Source organism: Glycine soja, chromosome 2 (assembly GCF_004193775.1).
Source record: "Glycine soja cultivar W05 chromosome 2, ASM419377v2, whole genome shotgun sequence".
Lineage (NCBI taxonomy): Eukaryota > Viridiplantae > Streptophyta > Magnoliopsida > Fabales > Fabaceae > Glycine > Glycine soja.
This window is the reverse complement of record NC_041003.1, coordinates 1,278,366-1,303,312: the sequence shown is the minus strand read 5'-3', so window position 1 is coordinate 1,303,312 and position 24,947 is coordinate 1,278,366. Positions and strand designations below refer to the sequence as shown.

General features: G+C 33.1%; 3 protein-coding genes across 4 annotated transcripts; 1 reads left to right on the top strand and 2 right to left on the bottom strand.

Moving 5' to 3' along the window:
- Positions 1-6,246: 6,246 nt before the first annotated feature.
- On the bottom strand, positions 6,247-7,439 carry LOC114378597. Its single transcript, XM_028337243.1, has one exon. The coding sequence runs from the start codon at positions 7,309-7,311 to the stop codon at positions 6,676-6,678; it is 636 nt and encodes a 211-aa protein (XP_028193044.1). The 5' UTR covers positions 7,312-7,439; the 3' UTR covers positions 6,247-6,675.
- A 5,637-nt stretch (positions 7,440-13,076) lies between these two features.
- Positions 13,077-14,117, top strand: LOC114378592. Its single transcript, XM_028337231.1, has one exon. The coding sequence runs from the start codon at positions 13,296-13,298 to the stop codon at positions 13,875-13,877; it is 582 nt and encodes a 193-aa protein (XP_028193032.1). The 5' UTR covers positions 13,077-13,295; the 3' UTR covers positions 13,878-14,117.
- A 621-nt stretch (positions 14,118-14,738) lies between these two features.
- LOC114378578 (CTP synthase-like) lies at positions 14,739-22,446 on the bottom strand. Of its 2 annotated transcripts, none has more exons than XM_028337214.1 (22): positions 22,175-22,444; positions 22,015-22,094; positions 21,804-21,890; positions 21,605-21,655; positions 21,376-21,493; positions 21,230-21,286; positions 20,686-20,750; positions 20,508-20,591; positions 20,203-20,253; positions 20,055-20,117; positions 19,912-19,958; positions 18,210-18,279; positions 18,058-18,120; positions 17,583-17,672; positions 17,442-17,480; positions 17,092-17,241; positions 16,935-17,012; positions 16,770-16,855; positions 16,233-16,281; positions 16,065-16,145; positions 15,745-15,838; positions 14,739-15,417 (listed from the first exon to the last, which is right to left on the bottom strand). In XM_028337214.1, exons 1-22 carry the CDS (start codon positions 22,290-22,292, stop codon positions 15,356-15,358), a joined length of 1,683 nt encoding a protein of 560 aa, XP_028193015.1. In that variant the 5' UTR covers positions 22,293-22,444; the 3' UTR covers positions 14,739-15,355. The 2 variants fall into 2 exon arrangements, with proteins under 2 accessions (XP_028193015.1, XP_028193022.1); XM_028337221.1 differs by having other exon boundaries at positions 15,283-15,417; positions 15,745-15,804; positions 22,175-22,446.
- Between the last annotated feature and the right edge of the window lie 2,501 nt (positions 22,447-24,947).

The window sequence follows — 24,947 nt, the reverse complement described above, 5'->3', positions numbered from 1 at the left end:
TCCTTTTTCCATTTTTCTTAGTTAGAGAGAAGAGTAAGAAGAGAGAAAACGGTGTTTTCTATTAAAGGAAAAGTATACCCTTAAAATTAAAAAAAAAAATGCATGCTCAAATAAAAAATGAAAGGGTATAATTGGAAATGGAATAAAAAAGTAAGAGTTTCCTAATTTTGCTTTTCTATTTGGAGAAATAAATTTGTGAGTCCACCTTATTTTTATTCTCCCATCCTTTTTTTTTTATTCAAATTATGAGAGCTTCCTAACTCTCTCCAAAAAATTTGACTCCAAGGGTCTCTCTTTCTAATCTCGTGTTAGAGAGTTAAAGAATATGTAATATTTGCTTTGGACTGGTAACAGAGTTATACTTGCTCAGATATATATGATGGCTTATCCATGTGCTCTTAGAAAATTGTTAAGCAAACCTGTAGCAAAATAATTATTAGAGTAAATATTTGATTCCTAAAGCAATTCAATTGACTAATCTAGTTTTTGAAGAAAAAATTCATTAAATAATCACTCAATTTTAAATGCAAAACATTTTAACGTGATTCTTTTGACAAATCACACACTAACAATAATTTTTAATAGTGTGTTTGGTTTCACATTATTGATATAATTTTTCAAGTCTATTAAGAAATTAATAACAATAACTTCTAAATGTGATTTCTTATTTTACAAGGCTCTTCCAAACACACTATAAGACATTTGTAGTTTACACCTCTGATTTAGGCTTTGTTGAATTGAATATGATTTTTAGTCTCTTTTGAATCATACTATAATCACTTAGTACTCCAATAGAAGTGGGGAGGGGGGTGGAAGCCAAATAAAAAGAAACAAACAAAAGCTATAATCCAATCTTGTTCCTTCTAATCGAAGACAAGATATAAAAATAGTCTTACAAGTAGTAAAGAGCTCCCTATGTCTTTCTTTTGGCATCTTTAACACTGGCCTTGTCGTTTCCGAAAGTTAAAAAAACGCATCAAAGAAAGAATTAATTAATTAATCTGCCCCAGCCCCAATAATTCTGTTTCTGGTTTCTTCTCTTTCCAAACTATATATAAGGTAGTGCCATCTGATATTTCAGTAAACAGAAAAAATGTCTACTGAGAAAGGCAATGCTGATATTTCAGACAATTTTATTCAACCATCATCCACTGAAAACAATCTTGAAAAATGGCACTTCGGAAGAGCTCTGGCATACAGAGCAGTTTACTGTTCTAATGATTCTAATCACAGAAAAGCCATAGGTAATGTTGCCAAGATATCACCAAGCAGGCTCAGCAAGGTCTCAGCGGCTACCAATGACAAACAAGATAATAATTAACTAGCTTGAAAACATGCTCCTATATGTGCATGTACTATGTACCCTTCTACTTCTAGTAGATGGAATATGATTTATTAGTTTTCTCTTTGTTCCATTTTTATATGTAGATTGCCGAACAGAAACTGCAAATTGGATGATGCATTGTAATTCTTATATTCTGTTGCGCATAGCAGAAATATTTTATTTAAATTATGATGTCTAAGAAACATCCATGCATACCGTTCCCTCTTGCTTTGCAACACGACCAAGTGCTGAATAAATGGAATTTAGACTTAATGCAGTAAAGGTCTACGCCAAGATGCTCTAGCAAGAGTGAATTCATTGATTATTTCCGCAGGAAATAAATTTGAGTGCTTGCAATACACTATAATATTCTCTTTATTAGTCCAAATTTAGTAAAAACTATAAAATCACGAGTGGAGTTGAATGAGAAGTAAGGCTCAAATTTTTTTTTATAATTTTCAAAAAGTTTGACAAATAATAAAGAATGTGCTTAAGAGGATGTGTTACTTATATTTCTCAATAAAAATTGCCCGTAAAGTATGCCAATCTATTCAGAATTCAGTATGCCTTCTGCAAGTCAGTGATCGTAATGAGAAAATGTCACATTATCCGTCCAACTTGTATTCGACTGTTTAATAATTGATCATCAATTCCTTCAAATTGAAACTCATTAATTGATCCCCACATCACGTAATATATTGCATCGTTATTGAGTCGTTACCATCAATGAAACAGAGCTTATCTTGGTCAGCTCCAGCCTTAGACGATTGCCATAGTCTTACACATGGCCATTCTAAATTACAATCTAACAATGTTTCATTGGATTTCTTGAATTCAAGAGTTAAGATTTATTCAAATTCCGGTTTAATGAAACGAGAGCGTAATTCATTTTCTTTTTTGGACTGAAACTGAAATGCACCAAAGATTACTATTACTTTGGAAGTTGGAGGCAGAGAAACAAGGGGCCTTTGTTTCTCATATGGCAGATTTGTTAGTATACTTCATTCTCACTTCCGTTAAGCTTATCTATGGTTTATTGTAATATTCATAATTCATTAAGCAGTTTTGATTACATTGCTTCATCACATTTGTGTTATTTAATTAAATCGAAATCATGGAATGAAATGTATGAATCATTTCATCTTCTCAACTATTTTTTTTCTACTTTTAAGTCTGAAACTAGTGTGCTTTGATTAGATTCATGATGTGAAACAATCAATTATTTTTTCATGGTGAAGACAAAATAATAAATAAGTGCTTCTATTTTTTCATGACATCATCATGATTTGAGGAGGAGAATTGATTCTTGCTGTTATCCAAACACACTATTAAATGAAAGTCTAAAAGTGCACTTCTCTCTGCTGAAATCAAATTAAGACGAATTTTATTGAAAGGTCATATACTGCTTCATCGTTTCTTTGTCAACATCCACTTGGGCTTTTATACTCTGACTTAGAATGGGCCACTTTTATTGTTATCTAATTTTGGGTTTGAGCCGTACAATGTGGCCCAGCAATCTACCAAACAGTCTTGTACACACCATAAAAGGAACGACCAACAAATAATGGATACATCGTGAAACACAATTATAAGCTACTCGGTTCTTTTTTTGAAAAAAAATGTAAATTATATTAAACCAAAGCTATTCGATTCTTTTATTTATAAACTTTCTAAACTAACATTTCAATTATAAGCTTTTGACAGGTGTATAATTGCCTAAGATGGTTTATATAAGATATTGTCAATTGTCTCGGTCCATCGACCTTTCAATAACAGCTTTCAACCGTTGTCAGAATGTCATGCAGGCCTTCCCTTTAAGCGCTTTTACAATTGATACTCAAACATGCCTTCGAATAATCCACACTTAACAATTTTACTTCATCTCATTCATATGAATCTGTTTTTGGCTTTCGATACGTTCCTTCCAGAATTACTACAATCTCTTTCATATCTTGAATAACCTATATTCTTAAAAATCTTTTCGATACTCATTTCCTCACACCCTTCCATCACTTGGAAAAAATTCCTATGTATAAATAATTTTTAAGTGGAACTTATAATTATTTGAGTCTTGATAATAATTAATAAGTGTTTTAAGAGAATAGTGTAGTACGGTCCTTTTTAAATAGCTATAAAAGATCTTACTTATTTTTTTAGAAATTTATATAGATAACACAAAAAACCCATGTCTTATGATTTTGTGTATAAATTTAAAAAATAGAAGAAAAATATAGATAATAATTTTACAATGAATTTAATGGTGTAATACTATTATCCAATTATAATTCACTGTTAATATGACTACTAAAGTACTTATCATAAAAGTAATACATAGTGAGTTGGAATTGAATGAGACTATATAATTTTTTTTTCTCTTTTAGAGTGATATGTGAAAATAAAAGCATTTCCTTAAATCAACTAGATTCATCCTCGAGTACATAGTTTATTTAATTTAACCAAGAGTGGAATGAAAACGGACAAAAAAACATGATAATTTTCAATCTTTCCATTGTTTGAAAAGTGAAAACTACAAAAAGGAAGAAGAAAATGAATAACTTGGTCCCATACAAAAATTCCTTCCCTCCGATTTAGAAAGAAAAGGAGGAATGGAATTTTTTTTTAAAAAAAGAAGAAAAAGAATGAAAAGTATGTGTAAATATAGAAAGACAAAATTACTCATATTTATGTATCATATCTCTTAATTAGAAATGTTTATGTGATTTTATCTACGTATGTATTTTTTGCTTTTATTTTCTCTCTTACTAAATAATTTAAAAAATTATTTTACTTTTTATCTTTTTTTTATCCATAGGAATAAAAGATAAATATTAAAAAAATTATAAAAACTTACGTCCAATACTTAATCAACTAAGTTAATTCTTCTTAGTTATTCTCTCTTTAATTTCTTTCTCATTCACCTTATTTTAGAATATTTGGCATTTAAGGATTTAAATTATGATTATATTCAGATGCCATAATTGGTATCAGAATTTTATAAATATATGTTTTTCATATACAATCACTATAAGCAGACAAATATGTGTTTGGTATATTATTCTTTTATTGGTCCTTTAACCAGCTTTAAAGTGTGAATATCTTTGTAAATATCTCACTTTCATCTTTGAGTCTGCACTCAGCTCCATGTTCTCGCCATCTCTAACTAGATCAAAGTTTTATCTTATAAAGAAAACAGTATTCAATTCATTGTTAGCTTTTAATTATCCCTTTCTTTTCTCCTCCAAATCCGAAATCCCCCATTTCCATCTCATCATCATACTTTCCACTTTCCAGTGCCTCGATCTTGGCTGTCTACGCAAAACTTGCCCTACCTTATACAAATTATAAGTGCTTTGCATTTCTCTAATCAAATTTAAAATTTCACATATTCTTTGTAAAAAATATAAATTATATTGAACCTAATGATACAAGAAGATACAATAATAATCAGAATATACCCCACAGGTAGAGAAAATAAAAAATTTCTCTAATACAAGAAGATTTATATAAAATGCTAAAACAAATATAACATGTGCACTTAAAATTTCACATATTCTTTAAAAACATTTAACGTGAATCTTTATCATTCGAATTACTAAAATAAAACACCTAATAAACTGAACCTAAGTTATGTCCTAAAAAACAATCGTTACAAAGCGTATTATCATGAGAAGCAGGAAACATAAGGCCCCTTTCCACAAGCATTAGAAAATTGATTCGTTTATCTGAAAGTCTGAATTCTTCCAACTATTTTTAAAAATAATAAAAAGAGGTTCCATATTTATTTTTTTAATACTTTAAGGCAAATGCTAATAACACTTGTTAAAGAATTTAAAATAAAAATACTTTTATTTAAAGATGAAAAAGTTATACTATTTATAATTATTTTTACACTTTTTATAATTTTCACATTAAATATTTTTTTAAAATTTTTAATCAATATCTTAAGAATATTAATTAACCAACACATATTTTAATTAATTTAGGAAAAGCTCCATCCCAGATTCCCAGGCGAGAGACCAATACATTGCACATTCCTCGCCGAAAGACACGTTTTCGTGATTCACTGCATATATATATATAAACACATATTTTCAGACTTCAACTCGTTCTTCAAACCCTAAACATTAAGCCTTCTTTTCATGAAAAAGCTCCTCCTCGTCACTAACCATCACTCATAGAGTCCATGGATTACGGGTCGGGTCAGCGTCAGGTTGAGATAATGAGCGGGAAAAGCTACGGCTGTAGTCAGAGCTACATGGCGGCGATTCCGAGTGAGGTGACTCGGGCGAGTCACAGCGGGGCAGCCACGGCGGCGAAGCCTTGGAGTTTCGGTGACCCGGAGTCAAAGCGGAGAAAGAGGATTGCGAAGTACAACGTTTACGCGGTTGAGGGAAAGGTTAAGGCCACGCTCCGGGATGGGATCCGATGGATCAAGCACACGTGTTCTCGGATCGTCCATGGATACTAGTCCGACCCATTGTCATTTGGGCCTGTGCCTCTGGCCCAAATTGTTAACACGGCGTCATATTTTTTTTTCTCCTTTCAAGTTTTTTTTAATTTGGGGCTTGTTTTCTGTGGTTATATGCATTGGGCTTGATTGTGGTATCAAGGGGCATCCATGAAATTATACTACTAGCATTTAGTTTTTGTGCCAGAAATTTCGAATTTGATTGAACACCTTATTTCATTACCACTATATTTCAACATTTAAAGGTAAATGTGATTATATATTGATTAGACTAGGAGTGGTGTATGTGATGTTAATGAATGGTGAGTTGGTGACTACAGGTTTGAATTATGCAACGATGTTTGTGAGTTGACTAGCGTACATTTAGCATGAGGTTCAGGAGCAACTTTACTACTGGGTTTCACTCAATTGATATATTGAACTCAATTGAAGTAAAAAAAAAAACTCAAGGCAATTTCTCCAAAATGAATTCATTGAAAAGCTAGAAGAAAACAAATAGTTGTCACATATAACTTCATTCTTCTCCCTAACATCACAATAAGGTCAAGCAATGCAATAGCCATGAGTTTCTTCTGCAATCAGATGTTTTTCTTAGCCAGCTGAAAACTCATTTTCGTCATCGTTCAACCTTCCCTCAAGTATATCTCAACGATAATTTTTTTAATATCAAAGCTACACTTTATATATGCATGTATGTATTTTTATTTTTTTATAATCATAAATGCATATATACCTCTTCTATGTGCTGAGAAGGGTAATTTTTAAATCCCCGTATATTTCTACCTAAATTTCGTTGAATCCATATATGCATGCATAGGGTTGCATAATTAGAGGTGAAGGAAGCACGACATGACACACGATGAAGCTGATCATAGTTGATAACTCATAAGCCTAATGACCTCATGCTTATCTCTTGGTAATGATCATCCGTGACATCCAAACTCTGCAACCTCATTTGATGGTAAAATTGAGCAATGAACTCCTCAGCCTTGGCATCAATCATCTCATCCCCATCCCCATCATCATTATTAATCTTCTCCTTCGCAACCTCTTCCTCCTCCTCCTGCACCATTTCGTTTAGCCCCACGGCTGAGGCGTAACGACTACTAGCCGGAGACGGCGAGTATGTGAACTCCGATGCAGAATCAAACCCATCGTCGCCGTTTTCAGACGGTGCCGAGGTAATCTTCATCATTTTAGATTGATGAGGAGGAATGTTATTATTATTATTATTATTATCAATATCATGCGATGGAGATTGGTTGCTTTGTAGGTGCAATGGCCTCATGGACCCCACCAGCTTCCTCCATATGCTCTTGGACTCGTCATCCACGGCGAGCATTTTGGATTTACGAGAACGCCCTCGCATCATGAACAGCGCCACCTTGAAGAAGTTCTTCTGCCTCTTACCCTTCTTGAGGGAAGAACGAGTGATGTTATTATTAGGTTCTTCGTGAGGGGTAATAATTGCTTTTTGGTCAATGCTAACGATCATAGAGTTTTCAGCCTTTGCCTCCATTATGATATGTGTTGTTGAGAGAGAGAGAGAGGTATATAATGGACTATTTAGAAGAAAAGGGAATTAATTAACTAAATTAACGAGATATTTCGCCCTTCTGCTTTCTACAAAGCAGAGGGGAAAATAGAAGAGTGTTGTGCGAAGTTTAGGAAACAATCGAGCAAAGTTTAAATATACACTAATAAGAAATTTAAGGCGAAATAAAGGAGCCAGCGCGGCAATATTCTTGTTGTATGGTTGTGTAGTTATAATAAAGAAAAGGGTTTGAAAGTGGCACGGTGGCACGTTGGTTTATGTACGTGGGGACATTATTGTTTTGGAGAATTCTAATATTGGAAAGATAGTGCACAATACAAGAGAAGGGAAGGTTCATGTGTGGCGGCTTTTGGGGCAAAGGATTCGGGGGAAGTCAAGGAAGGAAGGTTTTTTGTTTCGGGACAACATAACTATTACCGTTATTTTTTGTTGCTTTTATAATTTATTAGTTGAACTGGTCTTGATCTCTAGTTGACCAAAAACGTAACATACACTGTTCCCCTCTCTCTCTCTCTCTCTTAACAACCAACGACAACTTGGTTTGCGAGAAAATAAACCCTAGAAAAACAACGTTATGAATTATTATTATTATGACAAATAAGATGCATTCAGGTTCAGATTTGTTTGCAGTTACAGAAAAGCTCCTGCCTTGTTAGTTTCTTTTTTAAAATAAAAACAAAATACAGTTTTCCTTTTAAAAAAGGAACAAATTAAAAGAATATGCTCAATAGTAGTATGTTTTCAAACAAATAAATTAAAGAAAAATGATAGATGTCTTTATTTTGGACAGAATTTCTGAGATACTTTTAGTATTATTCCTCAATCAGAATAAAAGTTTCACTTTAGTAATCAACATAAGAAATACTTACATTAAAGATTTGGCAGCAGATTGCGATGTGAAACTCAACTTCTAATCGAAGAATTACACTAAAAGCACCTAATGAACTGGATCTCAGTTTTTTTCTGTTATTATTAATAATGAATAGTCTGTTAATTATTAATTATAGGAATTGTTCAGGAAGTATTTTGGACTTCACCACATGATTTTGTAAATGTGTCGCTTGAATGTCGACCCAGGGAGGCGAGGTCTTTTCCGAGCAAGATAATGTTGGATGGAGTTTGGAAGAACCATGAAACCTCTAATTGTCAAACCCGAGAAGGAGATGCTTAAGGCACTAAGTCGAGCTGAGTGTTCAATGCACGAAGCTAAGCTAAAGATGTCAGTCAAACGATAATAAATTGAAAAAAAAAAATTATAATTGTAAAATTGAGAAGAATAATTTATTAGTTAAATCATCTTTATTTATATGATGTGCAAAAATTCATAATTTAAAAATTAAATTCAAATTAGGATTTATTAAGATTATAATAAATTTAAAATCTAATTTACCCTTAAGAAATTTTTAATGGAATTTTTTAACTTTAAATATGTTGGATCTTTTTTGCTAACACATCTAACATTTCTCTCAACCTCGTATGTGGCTTTTTTTTTATTTTATAAATATCAATAGCAAATATTTTTTTACTGGTGAACTTAAAGTTTTAAGTTTTAATTATTTTATTCTTGGACTGATATTGCTTATATATATTATATTTTTTTTTATTATTAGTTATTGTGAGATCTCTAACACACACTTGGCATGTTGAGGATTAAACATCTTGAGCCTAAAATTTGTTAGATTAAACATTTGCAAGTGATCTAATAATGATTCAATAATTTGTGACTTAATATATAGATCCAACAATAATTGTTAAGATAAATTTGGATATCAATTTATAATGTAAATTATATGGGTATAACACAATCCTAAAAAATCAATTTCTAAAGTGAGGTTTACACCTTACATTTATATTATATTTTGATCGTATCACTAGTTAAAGTGAGATTTATAATAAATATCATTTTTATTCATTAAGGTCACCATTTGAACATAGCAAAATCAAGAGCAACCTTGCCTAGGTTATACTATGGTTCCAATGTTTTGTTATTTCTTTTAATATTCGTTTTTTTTAATTTTGAAATGGATATGTTTGGTTGTTGAATGGGTTCATGTGTGCATGAATTGGAAAAGGAGAGAAGGAAATTTGGAGACGGTGGTGAAACATTTTCTAACGGTTTTTTTATCGCTAGGAAACGAGCCTCCGTAAAATATAATAAAATAATAATAAATCAACACATTGTGGATGACCCATCAACCTCCGAGAGAGAAAACTAACAAAAGAGATTAAAGTCAGAACATAATGATTTATTGGAGATTAAGACTAATTCAACTTTATTTTAGGACTAAAAACGAAAAATTGTTAAATCTTGGAGAACTAAAAACATAACTAATTCAATATTTTAAACGTATGCAGTGTATTCAATGAAAACTCCACTTCTCAAAATTAATTCTACACAAAGTAAAATTATTATATTTTGTTAAAATTAATTTTGAAAATGAAAAAAAAAGTTATAAAACAAAAATCAATTATACCAGAAATTATTATTTTTTTCGGCCGCAAATGGGATTTTATCCAAAAACAGCTTTGGACATAATTGATTTATGACCTTGGACTAAGAAAAATGTAGCTGCATCATGCATGCCAGCTAGTACTTAATTAATTGAATGGTTTTTCTATGGCGTTTTGTTTCATTCAACCACCTTACCCCATTCGCAACTCCAATTAGCTGGAAACTTTGAAAGTATGGCACTCTGCTAGCTTCAAAACCATTGGACATTATTATACATATTATGACTATGATATTGAATTTTCACAGTTGTAGATGGAACGGGCCGGGTCTTTCAATGATTAAAACAAGAGTGCGGCTAGGTGCATCAGCATTATTATTGGTGCACCCAGCACTAACCACAAAAAGATAAAAATACCCCTTATAGATCAAGTTGATCCGTAAGTTAATTTTTAAAACTTATGGATCAACTTGATCTGTAAGTCTTTTACGGATCAAGTTGATCCGTAAGTTGATTTTTAAGACTTACGTTGATCCATAAGTCTTTTACGAATCAAGTTGATTTTTAAGACTTACAAATCAACTTGATCCGTAAATCTTAAAAATCAACTTATAAATCAACTTGATCCATAAGAGAAAAAATTAACAGGAACAATTTTACCATTTTCAAATAAAGCTGAGTGTACCAACAATAAAGCTGGGTGCACCTAGCAACACTCTTAAAACAAAACAACAAATGATATTTCCAGACCTACTTTTTTTTGTGGGGCTCTCATTAGTTGTCTGCGTGTCTTGTTGGAAGCAAATTAAGGTTTCACAAAAACTTCCGCGGATATTTAATTTTTCTAGAAACCAGAATCGCTTTCCACTTTTAAAAAAGAAAATATCCCCGTTTTCCCTAAATGCAATAGAATTTTATTATATAACTTTATGAATAAATAGTTCTACAAATTTTAGTATTCCTTCCTCGGTCTTAGCTGCAACTGTCATGCCTACAAAAAATAATATATGACCCTCCAAATATTAATGATATATATGGGAAAAACTACTGATACACACACATTTAAATACACGAATAAAAAAAATCAAATACAGATATGATCATACAGAAATGAAATGGCAGCAGTTGATTTTCAAGAAGAATAAAAACGAGAAAGCTAGAGAGAAAAGAGACTAATTAATAAATGGTGATTGTAAGTGTTTGTGACGTATTAAGAATTTTTTGTGTGAATATCATTAGTCTAATAATATTACTTCCGAGATTTTAATCAAAGATATATACCCTCTGTCAAAAAAAAAAAAATGAAAGATATATACCCACTGTTGATAAATATGTAGCTAGCTTTACCCTCCCAGAAGAGTGACATTGGCATGAATATTTTTTATCCACAAATTATAATTTTGGTTATGTGACATTTGGCTCCCACACTTTATCGGTCAATTTATCTATAAAAAAAAAAACACTTTATCGATCAATGCTATTGCCTAAAACCTACAGAAATTTATTTATTGGAATCAGATTAGTAGTGGTGATGAAGCGATTTGCAAGTCAGGTTATGGCTGAATTAATGTACACAACTATACCCATTCAATCACCCTTGTATATGATGATAATTTTTTATGAGCTCTGTGTGTTCGTTGACTTCTCTATTTCAACGTCTGCTATATGCATGATTGCCAATTAGTTATCTCTTTCTTCTTAAGGAATACGAAATCATCTAGAATTAATTTTGTTAAAACTTCGTACCCCATTATCCGGAGGCTCTTCGTTATGCGAAGGTATGGGGGAGGAATGTTATACGCAGCCTTACCCTTGCATATGCAAAGAGGCTGTTTCCGGACTAGAATTAATTTTGTTAGTTGCACAAAAAAAGGTTGTTGTCATGAATTTAAAAATTAGAGGATGGTTTTATTTTTTTGCTATAGGTGATTTAATTTTAGACAACTTTAAAAGGGGCAAATCAAAGTGTTGGAGAGAAAACAAAAAAATACAGTAGGTAAACAATGAATTGCGCGAGCGCAATGCAACAGAAAGTTCCTAATTAAAGTTTCAACGAACAAATAGTTGTTGGAGCTTTGGATCCGCTAGCTTAATTGATTAAGATACCATATTAAGCAAACGTTTACTTGCAGAAAGTGTGTAAGCTTTGCGTCTCAAATATAAATATAGATTTATAATGTTCTGTGACTTCAATAGTTCAATTTGAAAGCATTCACAGCGGCGTTCAAGAGAATACTCCAACAAAATCCAACTAGAAGACTAGAAGCAGCCTCCATTTCATGTGGCTGTGGGTCCCCCTCTCTATTTTTGCGTATCATGTCATTTCATATGACCAAAATGACCCTTACTAATGGGTTATTATTAGTGGCTTTCCAGAAATGTTTCTTTTTATTAAAATTTGAGGTAGAAAACATCCTTACCAACCATTTTTCTGTTAAGTAAAGTTGCAAAGCTCCCAACAACCATATCAAATCATTTTCCCCCCAACCCCCGTCCCCCCCTCCCCAAAAAAAAAAACACAAAAAACTTTAGGTTAGGAAACCTTTGCTGCAGCATGTGAAAAGGAAACATTAATGAAAATCATAGTATTATTAATATTTAATCTAAGAGTTCTTACTTACAGTAACAATTTATTAAACCTAATACTATGAGAAAATTTAAATCTTATCACTCCATAGCAATTACTTGTATATGAAAAAAGTAATTATATATTCAGAAATCAGAATCAACTCTGTTCATTAACATATAATCACACGAGTAATGAACTGTTTTACAGTATCATTCTAACAATGTGTTAACATATCATGAAAATGATGACTTTTTAAATAATCGTATTTACGGGTAAACGCTTTTAATTGCTTCAATAATCAATATTCAATATTATAGACTTTTGTAGGTAGGGACGTAGGGTTGGTAAATCAATGATAACATACAAGAGTAAAGAAAATCAATTGTTGAAGCTGTTTATATTTTTTAACCAAGTGGTAAAAGATTTAAATCTTAATTGATTCTAAAAATATTCATACATTTTTCTAACAAAGATGTGTCAATAGGTCTGAAAAAAATATATAGGGGTAAAGGGCAGAATGGTAATGAAGTAAACAAATTATATAATGTAGAGTCTGTCCCAGCTTGATTCCAACCGCGTACACCGTGTCCTTAACGAGTAGGGAGTTAGTTCCCCCCCTTGGTTCACATTTGATGTGTACTTAACTTGAAAGTGAAAACAAAAACTAATAGTAATCATTTGTCTCTTTCTCTAACACGCTACCCGACCAGAATCTCTCTCTCTCTTAGGTCTCTATACATATATATAGAAGAGAGCACCCAAAATCTTTGATCATCAGCTTAAGCACATTCATAAAGAGTTTCCATATTACTTGCAATAGCTACTCTACCATACACATACACTCCTCCTCACGTTTGAGTTTCAGCTACATTATCTAAAGCACACTTGGCATTTACATTTAGCGACAGCCACAAATATATAGTAACATCATGGGTTTGAAGAACCGTGGCGTTGGTCATAGAGCATGGAGCCTCCTGCGGGCGTCATTGTTGTGGGCACGTAAAGGTGGCTTGTTAAGGCGCAGGGTTGCCATGGAGCTGCGTCTGGTACCAAAGTACTTGAAGCGACTCGGCCACACTGCGCCGCCGCCAAGCCACATTCACTACTTTGAGCGCGAGCTCTCGTTCGACAAGACCCCCATATTCCATGTCAAGATGTACCGTCCAACCTCCATGCGCTTCCACTTGCCGCACATTCCTTGCATAAAGCCACATGTTGATTTTGACTATGACTTTAATGATGATGGCAATGTTGAATATGATACTGGAAGAAAGAGTGCCCTCATGGATGCAGGAGACAGCAGAGACCAGGAATTTTGTCATGATTATTATGAAGGATGCCAAGAGATGATGGGTTGTGGTGAGGAAGAGGAAGAGCAACAAGCAGATGCACAGGGGATAGATAAGCAAGCTGAGGAGTTCATTGCTAAATTCTATCAGCAAATGAGGCTGCAGCGCCAGATTTCTCTACTAGAATACAATGAAACACCCAGATCAGACACAAGTTGTTGAGCATGCTTCTAATATATGCAACGTGCGGGTTCACTTTTTTCTTCTTTTTCTATTGAGTTTTGATGCCATTGTCAATGGTAAAACATTGTAGTTCACGAAATGAGAGAGAGAGAGATCCATATGTACTGCCGGATGCTGTAAATACCGGGAGCTACCCTTGAGTTCTAGTATTTACATATTTTCATAGTTATAATTTCAATTAAAATACTACCGTCTACCGGGCTGCTATTCATTGTTTAATTTAAAAGAATGTGACTCATAATGCCTATGTCTACAACATCTGAAAGAATTTTTGTGAACTTATTTGAATTCTGTTGTGATAATAATTTATTAAATTATATTTCATACCCAGATTTATAATACAAATTCTGTTGTGATAATAATTTATTAAATTATTTATCTAACCACGACCAATATCTTCCACCTAGAAGAAAATAGCAAAATCCTATGCAACGTAAAAGATGAAATATAGAAATTAGATGAAATTTCTTCATCTGAATACCAACACTACAGTCGATTGCAAAAATAGAGATATAATTGTGATGAGAATAATGATACCAAATTAATTGGAGTTTTAGCTTGGCACCGATTTTTTTAAAATAAAAACTGCTTGATCCTTAGAGCTAATCCTTAAATTTTGTCATCATATTTTTTTTTCTTCGGATAGATAAATGTATAGAAAATGGAAAATGCAGATAACATAGATTCTCAGAATTTGTGACAAAATTTGAATATCATGTACGAATTTACCATCATATGTCATAATCCATAATTATAATTTTATCCTTAAACTATTTCGTCCCTTCCAAAACTTATCATTAACAAACCTTCCAAAATAATAGAACATATAGAGAACACAAGTACAAGATAAACTTGGACACATGTATATGACCTTTTGGTTTTACTTACAATTGTTGAATAAGAAAGTATAAAACCTAACAAGCGAACATAAAATGAAAAGCATCACGAAAAGATAACGAAAATGAAATCTTATTGAAAATACATGGTATTACGCCCACGGTAAGCTACACCCACCGGGAAATGTTTGACCATACCCCAAATTTATTTAACAGTGTGGCCAAGACGTGCAGATATAAGCTAAGGAAAGATAAACGCTTTTGAGCCCTACAATTTTACTATTCTAGCTGCCATGCTTGATTTCATTATCGGTCACAGGTGAAGACATACTAGTATTTGCAACCTCCTTTAAGCATCTTCTTACTATTAAATGAATATAAAAGAATTTTAATGTGAGGTTTTCTGATGATAAAACAATGAATGTGGAGGTGCAACTAATATTACTCGGCAACCAAGCTAGAGAAGCATGGGCAGCTGCACACGTACAATATTCCATGATTCTCCTTATCTCCTCCTTCAGTTCCCACTCCCTTCCCTCTCCCCAATTATCTTCCCTTTGGAGTACCAGTTTACCCTAGAAAAATATTGTAGGAGTGAGCCTTCTAGTAACAAATCGTAGATCAACTTCCATTCTGCCTACTAATATACGCTTCCAACTTTCCTGTTGCGGCCAATATGAGACCTACATGCAGCATCATAAAAAGGTAGACATAACGAAAACAGGAATTGAAGATGATGATTAAGAGTTATTTGAAATGAGAAATCTTTTAATAAGAAATTTCAAGTATCAATACACATGGAAATTGCAACACGTATTTAAACTTAAGAAAGCCTTTAGGAAGATAAGTAACCACAAGTAACATGCGTGCTTGTAAAGGTCCAAACAGACTGTCCCCATATCACACAAACTACTAACTCAACACAGATGTTGTAAATGATTTTTGATTCATTCTTTCATATGATTCATAGCATATAAAAGGAAAATTAGGGAGTCGCTACTCGCAAGTACCTAAAAACAAAGCAGATGGTCTCGCTGGCCGTGATTTGAATTCTGGATGGAATTGTGCACCTACATAGAATGGATGACTTGGAAGCTCTAAGATCTGCACAAGAAGAATTTCTAAACATCCAGAAAATAGATGCAGTGCCCATGCAGGAAACAAGTGATAAAAGAAGTGAATTCTGTGTAACAATAATATATAGAAAGTAGAAACACAAAAGCAGGATAACAAATGCAACCACATCCAATTGAAACTGAGATTCTCAACCTTGGTTCTAACTAAGTTAATATTACTTTGCATTGCAACATTACCCAAGCTAAAAACTTACCTCCATTCGTTTTCCACTTTCATCCTTCCCAACAAATTTTAGTCCAGCTTCCTCTAAAGTTCCAATAACATCTGGATTTACCTGCATAATGTCAATGTCAAATTACATAACCACCAATCTCCAAAACAGATCATGCAGTCACCAAAAAGGATATGTTCACAACCAAACCTCGTATCTATGCCGATGCCGTTCATCCACATACTCTGAATTGCCGTACCTAGCAATTAGGAACATGAAATGGGGACATATTAGAAGTTTATTAAAATTTTCCACAACACAGTTCATTATTTCAGATCCATATTCCTGCAAGATATTCGAAACAAGTTATAGTCCATCAGGAATGTGCTTTAAATCCTATTTTTCTTGTCGGGAGATGGGAGATTGTAGGTTTGAGCAGAAGGCTATAAAATGAGCTACCACTCCCCTGGAAACCTTACATCTACATTGAAGGTAAAACTGTAGAATTGAATCCCAAAGCCCTTTGATATTAGGATATTGCAAAGAAAATTCTGAACCGGTCCTAATTTTTATTGACATCAAGCCATCCCCTGATTATCAAGCACTTCAGTACTTGATGAACCACCAGACCTCGTTATTGGGGGAGGGAGGGAAGATGGGCTATTTCACTAGAGGGATACATGACCTGCTTTTTATTATTTCATTCACCATTAAAATACCACCTAGTGAGATAGCTACATCACATACAGCTTGGAAGTGATACAATTAGATGTCTGTAAGAGTGTTCTCCGAGATCCAAGCCTCATGGTACTTCCCATATGTGTCCGTGAACCCTGTTTATGACAAAGAGACATTACAAGCAAACAAAAAATAGAATAGGGAAAAGGGGGAGGAAGTAGGACATTTACATACCTCTGGCATGAAAATCACAACAGGATTTGGTGTTTGGGCATCAAACTCTACACTGTTTGCTCTTTCCCAACCCAAAACCTAATAATAAATGTTAAATTACAATAATAAAAGCATGTAGTTAGAAGAACCAAGCATGACAAACAGAAATGTTACTTACTGATCTAGCAAACTCAATTACAGAAATTTGCATTCCCAGGCAAATCCCCAGGTAAGGAATATTGTTTTCTCTTGCATATTTGGCAGCTAGCATCATACCTCTCACACCACGATCTCCAAATCCCCCAGGAACCAAAACACAAGCTGCACTCTGCAAGTTTCAATTTCACAAAAATGGCCGTGGTTACAAATTCAAAAGCAACACATTTCCTTACACTGTATGAATCCAATTTCAAAGATAGGCCAAGCCAACAGTTCCTCCATAGATAATAAACACAGAAAACATGTCATTTTTTCCTGAACTAAAATCTAGCAGGATCACATCACATTATCTAAAAAGCCAAGTCTTACCTTCAAAGTCTTCCAGGCCGCAGCATGTGCTTCTGGTGTCTGAGTAAAACCACAAAAATAAAATTAGCCTTACATGAGTGACATCCTTCAAAGTGACAAGTAACCTATTTTTTTCAGATGCAGTTTGAAAGAAAACATTACTGATTCTGCACTGTCATCTTCAAGGTCAGAAGCTGCAATCCAGTCAATTGATGGCTTGAAAGAGCGTGCAACACAAGCATGCAGAAGAGCCTGTAAACAATCAGGCATTATAAAATATAAAAAAAACAAATAAATACATGATAAAATTATGCAGTGCCTTTCAATAATATAACACCTGTAGTGACTTACAACAAATGACTGCCAAAAAATCATGTGTCAAATAAAAAAACCACCATGCTACAATGAAAGTGGGTTGATGCTCCAAAATTTTTGTTTATACTTTTCATTGTATAAAACATAAAGCATGCTATCAATAGGAAATAGAAGTTTTAAGGATTTAGTAAAAAAGTGAAATTCAGATGATTGCTCGTGAAAATGGCAGTAGATTTATGGAGATGATTACTCAAAATTTCCATAAAATATACTGTCATCCTGCTATTCTAGTAATAAACATTAAAAGAAAGATACAACACACCTTTACAACAGATAAATATGAATCTGTTAGACCCACATACTTTCCCACCATTGCAATCCTCACCTGCAAATTTCAAAGTGTTTTCATGCTAATGCACAATTATAATATAATAAATTCGGAAAAAGCATTGCAAACTAATATTATATACTAACAGATTCAGTAAGATTATCATAGGTCTCAGCCATCTCTGTCCACTGCTGTAAATCAGGAGGTGTAGCTTGGCTGAAAAAGAATTTACAAATGAAGTAGACTATTATCATAGTATCACTATATTTTTCAGAAAAAAGAAACAAGTACAATATGTCCAGCATGCCTAAGTATGATAAACAATATTCAGAATGATGAAATATATTGTCTCACTCAAGTTATGAAGGAGGATGGCAAGGGGGGTCATTTAAGCATTCATAAGATTACAGTGTACTGTTCATGCAACTAATGCGCGACAGCTGTTGAGTATTGACACTTCATGTTATTGTAGTAGCATTACTTTATCAAGGGGTTTGACTTTGAAGGCTACAGAAGAGAAGAATATCAATAAGTTTTCCAGTAAATGGGTTTTCTTTCCCTTGTTAAACTAAAAGACAACAGTTTTTCTATGTTTTAGATCTCTTCTGCTCATGCTTTCTCTCTCAATATCTTGAGCATTGCAGATTCTATCCCACAGATTTTGTCCAAAATCATTGGACCAGAGCTAGGTCCAATCCATATCAGTTATGGTAGCACTTAGTGCAAGAGTTCTTGGGCTTACCCAAGCTCAAGAGGTAACATAGATATAAAGAATGATGGAGTTGCCTACACAAGAGGTAGAAACGTGTATAGAAATCAACTCAGAGCTCACGTGAAGATACCAAAAGGTGATCCCAATTCTATAGCCAATGGGGAAGGAGGTCTAGAGGATAAGACATTGTAGATTGGAATTCTCCTCCAATCCATGATGCACAACCAGATGACATTCAAGAAGATAGGCAAGCTGAAATTATTGAGGAAGAAAAAAGGATATTCATGTCCATCCATCTTTTAGTAGATGAAGAGCATAGTGAAGACAGTTACCCTCATTTGGTCATTCAAGACATTACCTAAATTGGTAGAACTGGTTATGTAATGAATGCTTTCAAATTGATGCAATTATTTTGAAGACCAGAGATCTTTCAGGATATTGATTGCATGGGTTTGATGTGTTGCATTCAGATTTTGCTCAAAAAAATTTAGTTAGTTCAAACCGCTAAAAGATTCCAACATATATTAATTGCAATTTCTCAGAAACATAGATAACAAGCTAGGAAAGAAATTCAAGATCTTTACATATTCAAAATATCCTTTTACAACGATTGGACAAGTTTAAGATCAGCCTGAAAACCATAAGACCAAGTGTTTTTCAAGCCAAGGGGAACAGATGGCAAACAAATGAGGTAAATTAAAATTTACTGTTGAATTACTGTTGACTTTGAGGAATTCTACCGTGTTTTTTTGAGCATTCTTTTTAACACACCATAATTAGATCACATCTCAGATTAGATCAATAATTCAAAGGCAATTTCTAGAGCAGGTGTTACTGTTTAGATAGCTGTAGCATAAGTACTGTTCAGGACTTCAGGCACTGTAACATGGTACCATGGCAGCATTATTTTAAATTCTATTTATGCCCTTTAAATACTTTTGGTTCAAGATGCCTTCGGCAATTAGACTTCTAAGGATAAATAATTATTTTATTAAAAATTGTTTTTAAAAAAAGGGCTGTGTTTTTTTTAATTAGGATTCGCCCCAGTCAAAGTTTGAAGACTGTAACATTATCAATTGATCAAATTACATAATAAATTGAGAGTTTTCTTCTATTTTCCTTTATCAAGAACTCACCTGAGTAAGTTAAGCTGATGCAGAATTGAATGGTGAGCATTTTGGTTCTGAAAAAAGTGGCCAATCATAAAGAAAACATTTACACAAAATACAAACAAAAGAAGCCAAGCTTCAAACGAACCAAAAATTTATTAGAGACCCACTCTCAGTAACAGGGGAATGTGCCAAATGTTTGGTACATCATGGATGTTCAGAATATTCTCAACCTGTGAAAAAATACAGAAAATATAGATCAATAACTAATAAACAAAACTTTGTCAGACAACAACTGAGCTCAGTTCACCAACTTACTGGAACATGGCAAAACTTTGAGAGTTTTTCCTTAGTGCTTTCTAGAAGAGGCTGCCATATTCAAGAACAGAGTATTTCAGCTGCTAATATGACCAAACTAGCTAGCATCAAAGATACAACAGTGAAAAGTTAAAACAGAAGGAAACAAGTATAAATCAATAACTCCCTTGACTTAAATAAAGAAAAGAATAGTACAGTGTGCATGCTAAGATTAAGCGAGCAAGATCTTTTATGCACTGCTATTACCAAAAGACTCTGGAGCAAACATTATAACACAAAGGTGCCAAAATGGCAGAACAATATACCTCAGCAGAGCGACTTGTTAAAAGATGAGGTGTCAATCCCAATGCTCGCAGCTCCCTGACACTATGTTGTGTAGGCTTTGTTTTCTGGAAGCAGAATATTGCATTCAAAATGAGAAAAATAAAATAAATCAATTTAAACTAAGTCTGAAACAGTAATCCACAAGTAATTAAGTAGTACTTGCTCGCCCACTACACCCAACACTGGTATCAAGCTAACATGGATGAGACAGAAGTTATCAGGCCCTGAGAAGAAATCATGAGAATAAAAACATAAAAATTTGTATTCTCGCTAACATTTAATCACCAAGACAGAAAAAACATCCACAAAAAATTGACAGACAAAAAAATATCAATGAACAACTTTATTGAAACAGACAGCAAGGAATTATGCAATACCACAACAGCAATCTCCATTAATGAATTATGCTGACACGATACGGTACTGATGATACATAAATGAACTACCACCATATTGATCAGTTTGCATAGAGATGATATCTAGCACGGCCAAGCTCATATCTACTTGAGTATACTCAGATTGTTATCTATATTACTTACCTTCAATATTAGGGTGATTACGGGAATTTAAAAAAAAAGATATAAAATGGTTTCCTCGTCAAACATGAGAGGGCAATTAACAGAAATTCTAAAGTGATAAATAAATTTTGACAAAACTATACAGATCACTGTTAGTTTAAAAGCAAAATATTATGTTGTCATACCTACTTGAAAGGACAATTGCCGTAGAGCCTCAATAAACGGCATAGATTCAATATCACCTGTAGAAAGACAGGTACGTTTTCACATTATTGATTGAAGCGGATAATGCAGCTTCAACAGAGCCATAATCCCTGAGTAAAAATCTTACCCACAGTGCCTCCCAGCTCAATCACACAAACATCTGCAGGGCCCTCCTTTCCATCCACGGGAATCACAGCAACCGACTCAATCCAATCTTTAATAGCATCAGTGATGTGCGGGACCACCTACTTTAAAACACCAATACCTCATCAAACCAGTCTTTATTATCCACAGTCCCACATAATAAAATAAATATCTAGCAACAAGAGGTAAATGGCATACGTGCGGTATATCACCTGAACAGTTTTCCCGAGATAATCGCCTTTACGTTCCTTCTCAAGAACAGACTAGTCATATGAAATGAAAACAAACACAACGGTTAAGCCACGAGAGCAAAATCACTTTCCAGCACACTATTTTACTATTCACTAGGGAGTTCCATATTCCATATCCATTACAGACATAAAGCAAAGCGAAGCAAAAGCAAGCAAGCACCTGGTAAATTTTTCCAGTGGTGATGTTGTTATCTTTGGTAAGCGTGACATCGAGGAAGCGCTCGTAATTTCCCAAATCCAAATCAACCTATCACCGAGGAGTCAAAATATAATATATAAAAGTCAATTCGGCGCCACCTCGGTAACGTTAAAATTAAAGCATGCAGAGGTATAACTAAAAAAAATAAAAATACGGGAAGAAGGAAACGAACCTCTCCGCCGTCGTCGAGAACGAAAACCTCACCGTGCTCGAAGGGAGACATGGTGCCAGCGTCGATGTTCAAGTACGGATCTGCATGAAAGTTGAAAGTTACTGCAAGTCGGTGTAGGGAAAAAGGAAGAAGAGAGAAGAAATTGAGAGAAAGAGAGAACCGATTTTGATGGAAGTGACGCGAAGGCCACAAGCTTTGAGCACGACGCCTATGCTGCTGGCGGTGACGCCCTTGCCGAGGCCACTGACCACTCCGCCGCTGATGATCACGTATTTCATTGTGAAACGAGCGGGAAGGAAGGTCCAAAGGCAATTTTAAAAACCTAAGGGGAAAAAAGGCTCCTCTCAATGCAAGTCTCAACCTCTTCGATTTTGGACTTCTAGCTTCCGCCTGCTACTGTCCAACTTGCAGCTTTAGTACACAACAGACATGATGTTGCTCTTTGTGGTAACAAAATCATTTCTTTTATATATAAAATAAAAAGTTAATGCTTTTTTATGCTACATCTATCGATTTTCACTTAAATACTTAATTTGCAAAAAAAAAAGAACAAAACTAATAAATAATAAAATAAGATGAAATTTAAATTTTTATACCTTATTTTAAAGTCAAATATTTTTTCTTATTTCACTTTTCTTTTTTACTTTCTTGAATGATATTTTAATGAATTTAAGATCTTACTTACTTAAATGGTTGTTGAAGATCAGTTCTACTTTAAGGAATATTTTATTAGTAAAAAATTAATGTTTTATTAGGATTATATTATTATATTTAACTTTTCTTAAAAATAACTTCTTTCGATTTTTTTTCATTTGTTGTATGTATTCATTTCGCTCTCTTCTTTTATTTTTATTTTTTTTTAGGTATTTCTTCTTTACATACGTGGATTTAATTTCTTTTGTAGTGCCAAATTTTATTTGGTGAGTAGCCATCTTAGTGAGATTCTATTACACTTAAATTGAGTAAAATTATTTACTCCTATGATTTAGACTTATTGAATATTTTCTTTAGTAAATGTATATGAACTATTTCAACGTGTTGTTGACATTCTATTTAATAGGACTATTAGAAGTGTCTATTAATTTTAATCCTACTACTTTTTTTATGCTTTAATCCTACTACTTTTTTTATGCTTTAATTCTACTACTCTAATCGTCTACTCTCTTTCTTATTGTTGTTGAAAAGTCATCTCTTTTTTTTGGTTACATATGAGAAACGTTGAAAAGTCATCTACGCTTCATATATATCTATATATAATAAATGAAAAATAGATGTTTAGCGTTACGATTTAAAAAAAAAATCAAATTATGCTTTGAGAAAAAAAAAATTTTTTGTAATTTGCATATAAAAACCATAACTGAAAAATCTCTACGGAATTTTTTTTTTAAAAACAGTTAAACTTATTTCTTTGGGTTCTTTTTCTTTGATTTATTTATCGCACATCTCTAGTAATAAAAGGACCCATGTCAATTTTAGTCGATTAGTGCCTTAAAGTCATCTACTTTTTTTGTTACTATGTTAAGTCATCTTACCTTTTTTGGTTATTATGTTAAAGTCATCTTCCCATAAAAAGGTAGGAAACTTGTTTATATTATTTTGTTTCATGAAACTCATGAAAATATTCACTTTATTTTGTTTCATGCCCTCCAGCAAGCATTATTTTGTTTTTTTCAATGAATTAATTAAAATATATATATAAATATAAGCACCCCTTTTACTTTCATGGGCCAATGTAATTTCTAACGAATCAAACGAAATAACTTTAGGGCGATTCGCTTACCTTCTTTTCTTTTTCCCCACAATGATTTTTTAATGGGAGTGATCAAGATATTCCCTTTGTATACTAAGACCCCTAACCCTAACTGCTTATTGGAGGAAAAAGCCTGGTCAAGCATTTTTTTTTTTCTTTTATTTATAACTAGAATTGTGATTGATCACCATTCATTCTCAGATATATATACTAGTACTTTTTCTCCCCACCAGATGGAAAAGGTGCTTTGTTGTCATCTTTTCCCTTTCTTTATTCGTCCTCAAGAGAATCATATTCAATATGTTATGTGGTCTCACCCAAGGGCATTTTCCTCCCTCTTTATTCAAATATTTTGTTGTTGGGGTTGTCTGTCCTTCTCGTGAGTTTAATTATCGAACTTAATTTATTAAGTAAATCAAATAAATTTAAATTTGATTTTATGATCGATCAAGTTTTATGAAACATTAGAGATTTGCAGATAATTTCTGAAAATGTACATATAATTACTTTTAAAAAATATTCTTATTTAAAAATCATAGTTATCTATTTTTTGCATTTAAATTTTCTTTATTCTATTTATCTTCTAACTTTCGTATTTTCAAACCTAAAAATATTTATTAAATATTAAATTGATAAACTTCAAAACATTTCAAGAAAAAATTAATTGGAAAAATAATTATTATTAAATTATAAATAAAATGAACAAAATTAACTAAAAAAAACTTTTAAAGAAGTTGAGCTTTTAATTTGGTTGGTCTAAATAAATGGGTAAATTTTATGTTTTGATTTTCTTTAGCTAAATGATTTTTTAGTTTTTTATTAATTTAATTTTTTATCTTTTAAAAAATTTATTTTAGTCCCTTCTTCTCCGATTTGTCTCCAATTTTTTGGCCTCTAAACCCTAACTTCCTTAAGTTCCACTACACCATTTGCATCCTCTCCAGTCGTCTCACCCTTTCCATCTCCCCTGATAGCTAGCGTCACCGTCGCCGATTCCATCAAGCCCACCTCGCATCATCTCTAGTATCGAATGAAATGACAACGACGATGGAGTTACGCATCCTGATGCAATAACCACCAACGAGAAAAAAAAAAAAAAAAAGTCTTTGTTGTAGACTTTAACGGTGAGGAAATTTTTTTAAAAAATTTAATCCCTGTATATACATATAAATAAGTTATGCAA

Bases quoted from the DNA above. Each gene is read 5' to 3' on its own strand.
- LOC114378597 (XM_028337243.1), bottom strand. From the start codon at position 7,311: ATGGAGGCAAAGGCTGAAAACTCTATGATCGTTAGCATTGACCAAAAA.
- LOC114378592 (XM_028337231.1), top strand. From the start codon at position 13,296: ATGGGTTTGAAGAACCGTGGCGTTGGTCATAGAGCATGGAGCCTCCTG.
- LOC114378578 (XM_028337214.1), bottom strand. From the start codon at position 22,292: ATGAAATACGTGATCATCAGCGGCGGAGTGGTCAGTGGCCTCGGCAAG. The intron at 20,751-21,229 runs GTATGACAACAT...ATTTCTTCTCAG, and splicing joins GCAATTGTCCTTTCAAGTAG to GGCCTGATAACTTCTGTCTC. The intron at 17,673-18,057 runs GTGTGTTGTATC...GATTGTTTACAG, and splicing joins CATATTTATCTGTTGTAAAG to GCTCTTCTGCATGCTTGTGT.